This window comes from Natrix helvetica, assembly GCF_964273705.1.
Source record: "Natrix helvetica genome assembly, chromosome: 5".
In the NCBI taxonomy this organism is placed as follows: Eukaryota; Metazoa; Chordata; class Lepidosauria; order Squamata; family Natricidae; genus Natrix; species Natrix helvetica.
This window is the reverse complement of record NC_138551.1, coordinates 41,143,021-41,156,334: the sequence shown is the minus strand read 5'-3', so window position 1 is coordinate 41,156,334 and position 13,314 is coordinate 41,143,021. Positions and strand designations below refer to the sequence as shown.

At 42.2% G+C, this 13,314-nt stretch overlaps 1 protein-coding gene across 3 annotated transcripts in view; it reads right to left on the bottom strand.

Moving 5' to 3' along the window:
- The window catches only part of GPC1 (glypican 1), a 223,017-nt gene extending 211,896 nt beyond the window's left edge, over window positions 1-11,121 (bottom strand). Inside the window, exons 1-2 of one of the 3 annotated variants that reach the window (XM_081954329.1) lie at window positions 10,421-10,713; window positions 8,982-9,178 (exon numbers count right to left, since the gene is read on the bottom strand). In XM_081954329.1, coding sequence (XP_081810455.1) covers window positions 8,982-9,178; window positions 10,421-10,590 — 367 coding nt within the window. In that variant the 5' untranslated portion in view covers window positions 10,591-10,713. Of the gene's footprint in view, window positions 1-8,981; window positions 10,012-10,420; window positions 10,714-11,072 lie in introns of those variants that run through there. The other 2 variants (XM_081954331.1, XM_081954330.1) reach the window with 2 other exon arrangements.
- Between the last annotated feature and the right edge of the window lie 2,193 nt (window positions 11,122-13,314).

Sequence of the window (13,314 nt, the reverse complement as noted above, 5' to 3'; positions counted from 1 at the left end):
GGTCTCGCTTACCATAAACGGGCCCAATGCTCTACACCGAGATATAGCGTGGAGTGAGCCCCTATCCCCCTGGGTGACGCCCTAACAATGGCAGACAACCGAGGCTCCAAGCCTCTGGGGGGGTGATCTAAACCTCCCCCCCCTCTACAGGCCCAGGTTAGGCCTAGGGGAGCCAACCTGCGTGAAAAACCACTCCAACCCTGGAGAGAGACAGAGGGGGAAGAAGAACTGGATCACCCCCGCCTGTAGGGGTAGAAGGGGCCCTGGAGGTCACCTAGTCCAACCCCCTGCTCACCCAGGAGTCCTGTACTAGGGATTTGAACCGCCCAACATCGACCTTCCTGATCAACAAGCTCAGTGCCTTAGCCACTGAGCCACCTCAAACAGGCCAAATACTTGTGGAACCTGGGCGGCAGACAGGAGGAAAAAAGGGCTGGAGCCTCTAGGAGGGGAAAGTTTCGATCGGGTAGACGAGGCCTGCTGGCAGAGCCCCTCCCCGCAGATCTGACCTGCCATCCAGTCCCAGAAAAGGCCCTCTCCCAAGCTCTGTGGCTCCTAGTCTCCACCCGGTGGAGGCCCTGGAAGATCGCTGGGCCCGCCCCTGGATTAACCGAGGGAACCCCGGCCCCCCCTCACTTGTTCCCCTTCGCGCCGGGCCTGGGGCTCGGCCCTGGGGAATAGACGCGTTCAGCTCAACGCCCACACTCACGTGTCCTGGAGCTTTGGCGATTGTAGAGAGAAGGCCGCTGTAGGCCCTACCAGAGCCTGGACCCATGCTGCTAAGCCGCCGGCCTCCAACCAGGCCCCCAGTAGGCCTCCAAACGTGGCGGGATCATCGCGCACATGGCGCGATCCAACATGGCCGCCGGGACTCCAGCGTGGCAAAATTCGTCAAAAAAAACCCGCGCGGCCCGGCTCTCCCGGCCTCCAGTAGCAGCGGCGACGGCTAGGCGGCTCTCCGGGGACCCACGGCAGGCCCGCGCACACTCCCCCTTCGCTCGCCCTTCTCACACACCAAAGATCGCACCCGGGCAAAAAACCGCCGCTTCCAGCGATCGGCGGCTTCTCTCGCTGCCCAAAAGCCTCGTGGAGCCGAAATTTTCCTCTTTAACGAGGACGGTCGGCGAGGCTGCAGCTGCTCGAGAGCCGGCACCCCCGCAGCCCCGGGGGTCGGGCTAGGCTCCGTGCTTACAGATGGGAGATCTGGATCCCCAAGGGGCTCCCCCAGACCGTCCCGAGGCAGAAGCCTGCCCCCTGGACAGCAGCAGCAAACTTATAAACTTTAATTTTAAGTACAAAAAGTTTTAAAATGCCCAATTAGCCAAATCCAGACCAAATTAGATAACGGAAATCCAGGAACTACTAAATCAATTATCTACTTACAAATTCTCAAGTGATTGGACCAAAAAAGACTGAGAGGAACTGGGAAGGAAAGGAAGGACAGGAGTATTTAAGCGTTTGCTCTCAGTCTTTGGACCAATCAGGCTGTGAGAATACCCACACGTGACGACTCCCCCTCCCACAATGGAAAAAGAAGAGATGGTTGTGGGATAGTTAGCTCTAAATACTGTAATGTATTGATAAATAATACTGACATATACCCATCTTCCCTTTATACCACCACTAACAATAAAAAGAGATGATTTAACTCACTGAACTTACACTGACAAAAGAAAATGTTGCCTCACATTAATGTGCATAAATTTGCATTAAATTTTCATAAATTTAATGGAAAAGATCTCCGAAGTATCAAAAATGGTCTTCCAATTCACAGGAGCAGCCTTCAATGTAGATCACATATTAAAGTGAAATAAAAGCAAAAATCAAACAGTTCTCCGCTTGGAATAATAAGATCCAAAATCAGCTTCCTTCTCAGCATAAGTCACCCTGTAAGGTGTCTAAATTTGATAAATAAATAAGCACTATCGACCCAAATTTTAATTTACTTAAGTATATATTGTGCACAATATCATATGGTTAATAAGTTTGAACAATTTGTGTTCTTAGAATTCTCCAGGAGCCACAAAAATCAGCACTATGGTCATACAGAAGTTTCTTCAACATCTTTTAAGTATCAAAAGGTAAGAGACAAGAAAAAAGCTTAGAGGCAATCAATATGCTTTGTCAAGGCAAATTTTGCCTCAGAAATGCTCACTTGACTCCAAAGTAGAAACATCTGTATGAGCATAGTGGTCAGTGGTCATGAGGGCAGTCTAAATTGCTTTGCCTTTATCCTCTCCTGTATCACTGCCTCAGAAGACAAGTAATCTGTAACCAAATATTATTCTTGTTTTAGTCCACTGGTTCAATAGCGTTTATACTCTAAATCTCAGCAGGCACATGTTTGCATCCTGAATCTCAGCAGGTACATCTTGCTTTGCAGGGCAGGAAGGAATCAAATGCAAAAGAAAAGATGAAGCTTAAACATAAGGACAGAAACATCTCAGGTGAATTTCAATATTACACGGTACATGGTCATGGGCACCAACTGATGGTGGGAAAACTGAATGATTTCCTCCATTCTCCAGCACAAATTGCAACTTATCTAGAATAAATTAAATTAAACATTAAATTCTAGCTGTATGTGTTTCAAAATTCAACATGTACAGTATAAAAGTAAAATTGAAAAAGTGGTTTTGGTCAATTAATATATCTACACTCAATATTTTACAACTTTATTTTAAAAAATGGTTATAGAATTCTGGGGGAAGCCCACTCTCCATCTATTTCAGTCCCAGAATTCATTTTCTGACGTTATTTTTATTTAATATTGAAATTGTATGTACAGCACTCAGATGCATTGCAGTAGCTCGGTATTTGAAGGCATTTTGCTGCTGATTCCTATGTTACATCATGTAGAATAATTCTCTTACCTGCAAGTGCCTCTTTGACTCTAAAGCTTTGTTATGAGCAAAGCAAAAAAACAAACAAACAAAAAACAGCCCAGTTCATTTAAATGGTAGGGTAGCCACTTACATAGTGAAGCAAAAAGTCAATACTGTATAAACCTTGCCTGTGCAACCATCAGGGTGTGGCCAGTGTGTGACGCATCCAGGCCTTGAATTTGACACCCCTGGCCTAGACATTCCCTGCAGTTTTGTTGGCAAGATTTTGGAAGGGCCTTGCTACTACTTCCCTTCTAGGTCTAAGATAAATAACTGATCCAAGGACACCCTACTGGCTCTGTGCCTAAGGCAAGAATAGAACTAATAGTCTTCTGGTTTATAGAGTGGTGCCTTTAACCTCAGCCTGATTATTTTTGAATCCATTTTTATTTTTACTAAAATAAGATGGCGCATTAAAAAAAAAAATTCATCACATCCTTCGGGGGCCAATCCTTAAATTTGTTTGAAGAAAGCCACAGAATTTGCAGTAGAAGTACGGCAAGCATTTGATTTTATACAATCACGCCTTATATTATAAAGAAATTGAAGTAAATAAAGATTAAAAAATGAGATAACCAACTGTATCTTACCTTATAAAAATAAATAAATTTTATTAATAATAAAATTAATATTTATTTATTAATAAAGTAAGCCCGTTTAATACCAAAACAGCTGATAACTTAACTGCTTTATCATTTTGCCTCCAGCAGTAACAAATCAGCCTTTGATTATTTCATAACCGTAATAAAATAGATCACCTTATTACATTAATTGTAATTCTATTTTTTTTTTCATTTTCTATCAATTCCTTTCTCGGGCTTTCTCTTTGGCTTACAACTTAACCAAAAGCACAATTTAGAAAGAAATGGGACTTTAAAAAAATTCTACTGGTACAACTGTTGAGGTTCTCTTCTTGTTTTACTATTTTGAACAAAAGTAGCCTGAGTGTCCAATTTGCAGCTTGATAACCCAATCTGAACACTAAGCATGTCAAACTTGATTTCATTGCGAGCCACATCTGGCTTGTGTTTGACCTTGGGGAGCAGGTGGGCGTGGCCAGCTCGTTGTCACTTGTATTGGGGACAATGTGGTGGTTCAAGCATTTTGCCAGTGAAAATGGAGCTAGGGAGCCATGGGCCCAGTGCTTTGCTGTTTCCAGGGCAGCCCCATGGACCAGATCTAAGTACCCTGTGGGCTGAGTTTGACATTCCTGCTGTACACCATATCTAGAGGTATAGTACCTCTCTACATATTCTGCACCAACTCAGTTGCAGCCCAATTAACAGGCCTGTTAATTTTAACTCATTTTTAAATGTATTGTCTTATAAATTCGGTTTGGGTTTTTTGGATATGTATTTAATTTCTTTTTAACTTTTGGGATGTGTGTTTTTTAATGTTGTACGCCGCCCTGAGTCCTTTGGGAGAAGGGCGGCATATAAATCCAATAAAAACAAAACAAACAAACAAACAAGTTGAAATCAAAGAAAAATGTTCATATATAATCACATTCAATTACCAGGCAATTGAAAAAACAGAAAAATAAACAGAACAGGAGGAGCTATTAATTATCAATATATTTGTACAGTGGCAATCTACTGCCAATTCTTTTTCTATATAAATACTGGAGTTGGGTAGCAGAAAACAAACAAACTGGTAATAGTATCTCCATGGAGTGTCTAATTATAAGTTGAGGCATGAAGTAAGAAAGATCACTATATTTTTCAAACTAAAGGATAGTTTGTCTCGAATTCCATTAAAGCAAGATATAATATTTGCAAAATGTCCACTAATGTGGAAATAAACTATATCAGTAGAGAAAGATTTACAGGAAAGGCAGGGGAATATGAAAGATGTCTCTGCAAGGAACAAATAAGTTAAAAAACAAGAAAACAGAATTGACTGTGAAGAGAGCTCTTTGTAACGTAAGAGTATTTACTTGTAGGTTTTCCAGTTATGAACATCAGCAATTCCCATTATAAAATCCATGACAATTCTCTCACTGTCTAAATCATATTCTCCAGCAAAACTTGGCGAAATCTGTGTTAATACTAAACTGATATTAGCACAACATAAATATGACTTTCTATAGTCTTTATTCTTACCCAAACCAAGGGTAATCAAGGCTCATGGACCACATGAGGTTCTGGACAGTTAGTAGCGCAGCCCTACAAGATCATAAACTTTTAACATTATTTTGTGATTTATATGCAATAACTATATTGTATATTTTATATGCATCCCAGAACTCTCTTTATTCAATGAGAGCCAAAAGGTTGGACATCCATGTTCTTACCAATTTGATGTGCATGTGACAACCACCAATCAGCTACTTGAAGACTTTCCTTTTAAGCACACAGCTGGCAGTGCTATAAGCAGATGGTTTATAGCAAAGCATGCTTCCATTCTTTTTTTTCTGCTTCATTTCCATTATGTTTGTCTTTTTCTGTGCCTTCACTCAGTCTGATACTTGAACCACAATGCTTATAGCCAGAGATTCAAGGACATAGCTCTGATAAGATACTTACATTGCTGTATACCTTGGATACCAATTATGCTCTCCTGCCTTAATATTCCACTGGACTGAGAGCCATTTGTATCTCAGTGGAGGTAATGGTTGGCACCTCTGTTATTCTGTTATTTATTGTAATGGACTAATCTAGTCTCAGGCACTTGGCTTTTGAACATGCCAGATCTTGTTAGGGGGCCTATGCACAACCCAGAAGTAGGCTTATAAACAATGCTGGGGGAGTCTGTAGTCCTGTAGCATGTCATTTCCCATTGTTAAAAATGGATTTGTTAACATTAAAATGAAGTGAATCAGATAAATTTATGGATGACAAAGGGGCTATATTAGTTATTCTGCCTTACTATGTTATGTACATATAATGTATATTCTGTTTACATTTTTCAGACTCATGTTATGAATTATGATGGCTTCAAAGGCTTTTAAAGTATAAGAGAAAGCAGTATTAAATACAAGCGTAAGCAGAGTTCACCTCTAGATAAGGTTCCCTTCCATTAACTCTCCTGCCTTCTCCAGTTGCTGGCAATCTTTCTCATGTCTTTCTTTCAGTGTTATAATTTTTACCATGGCAATGTCCCAAGTAAGCAGGCTCAACATTATTTTTTCTAAGCACCCCAGGCATTAAGCTCTCATCTCTTTTCTTTTTTCTCAGAGCAATCAACTAAGTAGAGGTTGAATTTTTGAGAACTGGGAATGTCATCAGACATATAGAGGTTAATTTCACCAGTGTAATATGGAGGACCAATACGCTAGTGAAGACTTTGGACGTAGACATTGATGGGTAACTTTGAACCAAACATACTCTCTTAACATAAGGCTTTTTTGAGTGAATAAAATAATAAAAGATCTGACTAAATTTGTTTGTTTGTTAATTACATTTATATGCCACCCATCTCCCTGTTGAAGTTACTTTGGATGGCTTATTTCTATATGTTGCCTGCAGGAATATGAGGAAGGACATTGGAGAAATCAATCAAATTAACTTAGGCTATAGATAAGCCACACTACTTCATAGCTTTGGTGGTGGTGGTGATGATGAATGGTTTGGTTTGCTGAGTCCAGAATGAAAAGAGGAGTGGTCACAAACCTGTAGACATATTTCTGTACTTTAAAAGCTCAAAGCTCAAAGGATTTACACCCATATATCGATTGCAGTCTCTCTTAAGTTTAAAACCAAATCCATATTCAGAAAAAATATGTGTGTTTTAAATATTATTGATCATTACAGAGTCAATCTGCTAGCAAAAACTGGTGTAGTTGATTATTTCTGTTTGGATCACCATTCTATTATGTTATCATTATATTTACGTATTGTGATTTTGTAGTCTTTCTCTTGGGTTCTATTGAATTTAATGTAAGCCACAGTGAGCCACTTTGACAGCCACACAACTATTTCAAGTAAATAAATAAATAAATATGAACCCTCTCACTAAATAGCAAAGACATAGTGATAAGTGAAGCATCCAAATGTTTTCTCTTAACACTACCAACATATCACCAGCCCAACTTTTTAAACAAATAAAATACATGAATTCAATTTTTAGTTAGAGTTTTCATTTCTGAATATAGCTAAGAAACAAAGGACACTATTTTAACTATTGGAAGTTGTACTTATTCCATGTGGCAAGCTGCAGGGCAGTAAGCCTAACCTAAGCATGTTTACTTTACTACAGACTTTTAAGCAACTTTCTCCCAAGCATTTTGCACAAGATTACAATTTCATACAGCAATCAATATCTTCACTGCAGAAAGTTAAAAAGAAAAGTCAGCATTTATTCAAGTGCCCCATAAGATCTTTACTCCTTGTAAAGGCTTATAAAATAGTTAATATAAGGCTTATAAAATAGTTAAGAATATTTCAAAACTGAGGAGATCCAGTATTACAGTAAATGATGATGCATCAGACAACTGAAATCATTCTGTAGGGGGCAGTTCAGTCCAATATGAGAAGCAAACAGATTTAGATTTAGAACTTCAGTTTGATCTGAATCTAAGCTCAAACAAATGAAGACGCTTCTGTATAATCTACTAGCCAGCACTCAATGCCTAAAAACTGTAGCAATCAAAAGTGACCCACTATATTATAATTTATTTAGAACTAAGTACCACATAAATCTATTTCTATGCAAACAATGTATAACTGACCGATCAATGTCATCCTTATTCTGAAGTAATCTGCTGCTGAGTTTCACTAAAAAAAGTTTCTTAAATGCTAGCAAGAATGATTTTTTCAATGTATAAATTTCTGTAACTATGAGAACTGCAAAAAAGGGGAAGTGCAGAAAGAAAGAAAGATAGTCAAATTATATTAATCAATAAGCTTGAAGAGGGAGTTCTTGCAATCTTCAACTACAGATTTCAAACAACCTAGTATTTGTGTCTTTAAAAAAAATGTCAGCTGGTCTTTAATCTTCCCCAATTGGGATGAAACATACCCTCTTATTATCTTATGGCATTCTCTAGCTTTGTAACCAATCAAAACTTTTCTCACTATCCACTACTAGACTCCTGACTCCAATTTTCTCAAGCATTATGGCCACATGCTATGACCAGGGTTTTATTTTTAAAACTATACCATCAAATCACACACACACACAAACACACACACACACACATCATGCACCAGAGAGTGGTAGGAGAATGGGAAGAAATAAGAAAATCTCTTCCTGGTAGATATAATTCAAAATATACATTTTTGAGACAGAAGCAGTCTTAAATGTGAGCAAAAGTCACAAGCTCTAGATTTAAAGGAAACATTTGACACAGGCGTTTCCACAGATTTCAGTCTTGGCTTCAAAACTAGTCCTCAGCAAAAGCTGTTTTGGAAGAACAGGCTACCCACATATTAAACTTCCTGGCAGTCCAGACGATTTAGAACCACTTTTAGAACCCTCCCTGATCCTGGGGAAGGATAGTGGTTACTAACCCTGCAATTTCAGAAAGTTAACAGAGTACTGCCAAAACTGGGTTTATTCAAAAGGGGGAAAAAAGCATTGCCCAATAAAGTGGGAGATGGTGTGAAGTTCCTCCATCCTTTCCAGAGCCAAGCTAGAGATGTTAACATTTTTTTTAAATGGACCCAAACTGGTTAGAATAGCATCTATGCACTACAATCAGCCCCCTTTATGTAAAACCCCAGGGAATGTAAAGATCCAAACCGGACCTCTTAAATGAACGGGGACACTGTTCGTGGCATAAGCTCTTAAAAATACCCTGGACGTTCTTCAAGTCACATCTAAAAGCTTGATTCCTCATCCCAGCCGTGCTTGCATTTAAACCGCACTTGGCCCAAGCACGAAGACTTTTCCTCCCCATTAGCGAAGGCTCAGCTGCTGAGATCGATTTGTTCTCATCCCCCCACCCCCACTTTTCTTTTCAAGTAGGCTTCCCGACCCCTCAATCCGCCTGCCTGAACCCGGCACCCCAGGATCATCTCAGTCTCTCCTCAGGCGATTGGAAGTGGGCGGCAGGCTTTCCCGTTAAAGCGGCTAGAAATCCCTTTGTTCGCCTTGCAGAAGCCGGGCGGGGGCGGAGGGGAGAAGGAGAAACGGCGCAAAAGGCAGCTTACTCACCAGAGATCTCCGCCTGGGGAACCACGTTCGGGCTGAATCCTTTGGCTCCATAGAGTTGCCGGAGCTCAGAGCAGCTCCTCGCCTTGTTGCCACCTTCACTCCTGGCCGAACAGGTCGCGGCGACACACAGTAGCCAAAATCCCTCCGGGAAGAAACGCATCCTTGCCGCGTGCCCCAATCCCTTGCCTAAAAGCAACCTGCAGCCGTCGCGGGAGGAAAATAATAATAATAATAGAGGAGCAGCGTCCCGCCGGTCTCCGCGTGTCGCTCGGTACTCTCTTTTCAAGAGCTCTTGCTGGTGGCTGGGAGGTGATCGCTCAACCCCTCCTTCCGCTGGGCATCCCTCCCTTCGGATGCCTTCCTTTTTCTCCCCCGCTGGCAACAAGCAAACCCTTCAGGAGGAGGCGGCGAACAATACAATCACAGCGCGCAGCGCACAAGGTGGCCAAGTCAGCGGTGGGGGTCAGGCCACTTCCAGACAGGGAAGAGGCGGCCAAGGGGCGCGCTTTCCAAAGCCAAGAGGTGAAAGGTGGGGAGAGGCTGAACTTCGGTATATAACGCACGACGGCCACTCTCAAAAAGAAGATCCCGGCGAAGGGAATTCGCGTGCCGGCTCCTGAGATCGGCTCCAAACAGAAATGGAGAAAGAGGGAGGTTGCATAGGAGAAGAAAAAAATACCACCAAACGGAGCTTTTGTATACAATGTGTGATTATTATTACTATTATTGTTTTAAAAATCCTTTGGTTTTTTGTTTAAAAAAAAAGCAAAGTTAAAGGAGACGTTTCAGATCCTGCCCAGAGTGTGGAGAAACCGAACGATGTTAATAAAGGTGGGGAAACGGTTATAAGTCTGGGAGGGAAGTTTGATGGAGAAGAAGCGGCACCAGGCGCTCTTCTCTGGCCGGACTAAGCGCAGGTCTCCCAGGCAGGAGTGAGTAGCGCGCGCGCGCGCCTGGATGACTCCGCTACACTCCGCGGATGGTGGCGGCGGCGGCACGAAACAGCAGCAGCAGTACCACCGGCAGCAGCACCACCACCTGCAAACGCAGCCAGAACCAGAAAGAGGCGGCTCCACAACAAGGCAAGGCTTCCCCGCCGGACGTGACATCACACCCAAAGGAGGCCAATCCGAAAAGAGCGTGGCTTTTTTGCCCAGCGATCCCGCCGAAGCCCCACCCCCTTTTTCCAACTGCACGCGCAGATGTGGGATGCTTTCTCCTCCCCCCCTCCTCCCCAGACCCCCCCAAAAGACTACTTCTGGCTCCTTGTTGGGATCGCCGTTGCCTAAACCTCCTGAACTGAATTGAGATGCGGAGCCCGGTTTGTCTTTAGCAGTAGTCAGAGCGCGGTCGCGTTAAAAAGCAGGGCAGCACGGAGAGAGGGAGGGAAGGAAGCGCATTTAATGCACCCCGCGTTCCAGACTTTTACGTGTACACACCCAACGCGCGTTATTGCTGAACAAGTATCAGTTAGTATCCAGGGACGGAGAGGAGGCAGCCTTTGGACACAATTCAAAGAACGTGCCCAGCATCTGTTTGCTCTCGGTTTTGGCGAGCCACTGGAGAAAATAACCCTAACACGGGGGAGGAGACCTTGTGTTCTTCTCATCTGGACTAAAATCCCCACAGTCCCTTTGGCTATTGACAATGGCGTGGAACTGGTAAGATGTCCAAGTCCAAGAAATCCGCGAAAAAGACCCCCTGTTTGCCCGCGTAGAAATGGATTAGGTGGCCGCCGGGTGCGCTGGAAAACCACAACTGAACCTTTTAGTCAATGGGTTTAAACAGCGCGGTGCTCGAGTTAAATGATATCCTGGCTGGAATCCCGCCCGCCCTCCCACCGCAGCCGACGAGAGCTGCTTTGATCTGCGCTAGTTCGTTTCACGCAGACCAAGGCGGGCGAAGCTTTCGCGGTCAGTAGGGCAAGCGAAGAGGTGAATAGCGGCGAAGCACTTGCGCTATTGTTTCGCCCCCGCCTCTCTAAGTGCGCTTGATTGACTGGTGGGGGGGGGGGACTCCAGTCCAAAGCGCCTCGGATTTCGTTTAGGAGCGGCTAAAATGATTAGCATTGACCGAACATACCGCACTTACCAGCCCTGGTTTCCAGAAAGGAACACGGTAGCATTTATCAGAAATATCTCTCTTCAATAAGGGACTAAAACTGGGGGTGTCGGGTGGGGAGAGAGGAAAAAAGCATCTCCCCAGCTTAAGTATAAAGTAATTGCTCAACACTTAATCATTTGTCTGAAGTGGTGTAGGGTTTCCTGCCTAAGCAGGGGGTTGGACTAGAAGACCTCCAAAATGACCCAGAGGTAGTATTCAGTAGCTTCTGGCCAGTTCTGGAGAACCAGTAGCAGAAATTTTGAGTAGTTTGGAGAACCGGTAAATACCATCTCTGACTGTCCCCCCCCATCTATTCTCTGCCTCCCGAGTCCCAGCTGATAGAGAGGAAATGGGGATTTTGCAGTAACCTCCCCTTGCCACACCCACCAAGCCATGTCACACCCACCAAGCCATGCACACAGAATCAGTAGTAAAAAAATATTGAATCCCACCATTGCCAAGGTCCCTTTGAACTCTGTTTCTATTTCTACTCTTGCTGGATATTAACCATCAGGGTAGAGGACAAGAGTAGGATACCCAGTTTGCATAAAATAAAAGCTAGTGCTAGTGGTCACAGAATAGGGTTTCTGTTTTATTTTCTCCAAAAAGGCTATCTGCAACTGTTAGGAAGTGCTTGACATTTCTATGGGTAATTAGAAAACCCAAAATGAAATTATTCACTAAAAGATAATTCTGGGTTATTATTGAAACAGGAGAGGGGTACATCTTGTCAAGATAGTTGACAAAAGCCTTTGAGCATAGTGGGGCTTTCTTCTACGAGGAAAAGTTTCCAACCTCAAGAGAAATTTCTCTGGGCCAGTAGTCATATTCCTCTGTGAAAAGAATCAGTCTAACAGGTTTCCCATCCCTTTAGGAGGAAAGAAAGAAAGGGACTCACTGTTTCTAGAGGGAAATGCTGAACAATTGCTTTTTGTCTGGCTTTCCAATGCTGGGATCATTCCGATGAGGAGGCTTTTATTTTGACCAGGCTGTACCACTTTGAGGACTGAATGCTGCACTTGACCCTTGGCATGCCAGAGATTCAAATGGATGGGACCATGATAAAAACTAAATTTTGATATAATTTAAATCTGTTAAATATTATTAGGTTATTACTGTGCATTTAATAGTTCTCTATTTGTATCATAGTAAAATTGCGGTAAGGTGGCACTCTGAAGAGCGCTGAAGCCTTATCCAGTGCCGTAAAGTCTCCATTATTGATTGAATTAGAACCACATTTGAGAATCCTGAAATAAACTTTTCTTCATCCAATATCTTTTGTTTATGCTGGTTTGAAATTAGGAAAGTTATAGTCCCAAATGCTGGGAATATCAAGTTGAAGAAGACTGCCTAAAATAAGGTACTTGACAACCCATTTTTTTTCTAAGCCATTATTGCATTCTGAATGATCAGAAACATATTCTTGCTAAATTCTGAAAACACACACATTTCACATAAAAGTATGGCATTGACATTATTCATTAATTCCTTTCTTTGTTTTGTGGATTTATAGCCACCTTTCGCCTAATGTTCAAGGCAAGTACCTTCATTATATTCTTTTTTCACACTGTAAAGGGTGTGAAATTTTTTGAAAGCTAATTCTTGGAACATCAACACATTGAACAAAGGATTTGGGTAATCAGTGCTGAAAAAGAAATAACTCCTAATTTGCAGATCAGAATAGCCTGCAGTCTTCTACCTGACAAAGTCATTTCTGAAGAAGAAACCTAAGATAGAAGAGAGAAGACTAAAACAGAACATGAGACAAGTAGTATATAAACAGAAAATAACAAAGGAAAATAAAGCCAGTGATAGAAAGTAAGAATTATTATTCCAGCATAAAGACCGCTGCCTCACAGCAATATGGGTGGCAAACAAAGTAAAAGGTAACTAACTAAATACCACTGTTTGGTCAGTCACCAAGAGAAAGTTCTGTCTTCAGAACAGCTGATTCAAGTATTAGAATGTTCCAGGGTGGTATAGAATGTTCTTGGTACAAAATAAGAATGTGGGGGGGGGAAAGAAGGCACAAAGAAATATCTCTTTTCTGCAATTTTCTATTCCAACTGAAGAACTTTGAATATTTGAAAGGAAGAACAAAAGATGTAGAAATATATAAAAAGAAAATCCTGCATCTGTATTGGTTCTGAATATGATACTCCCCAGTTCCTAATTTGTTTGAAAGTCAGAATATCCATCTTAATATATGGAAAATGAACCCAAATTTTAT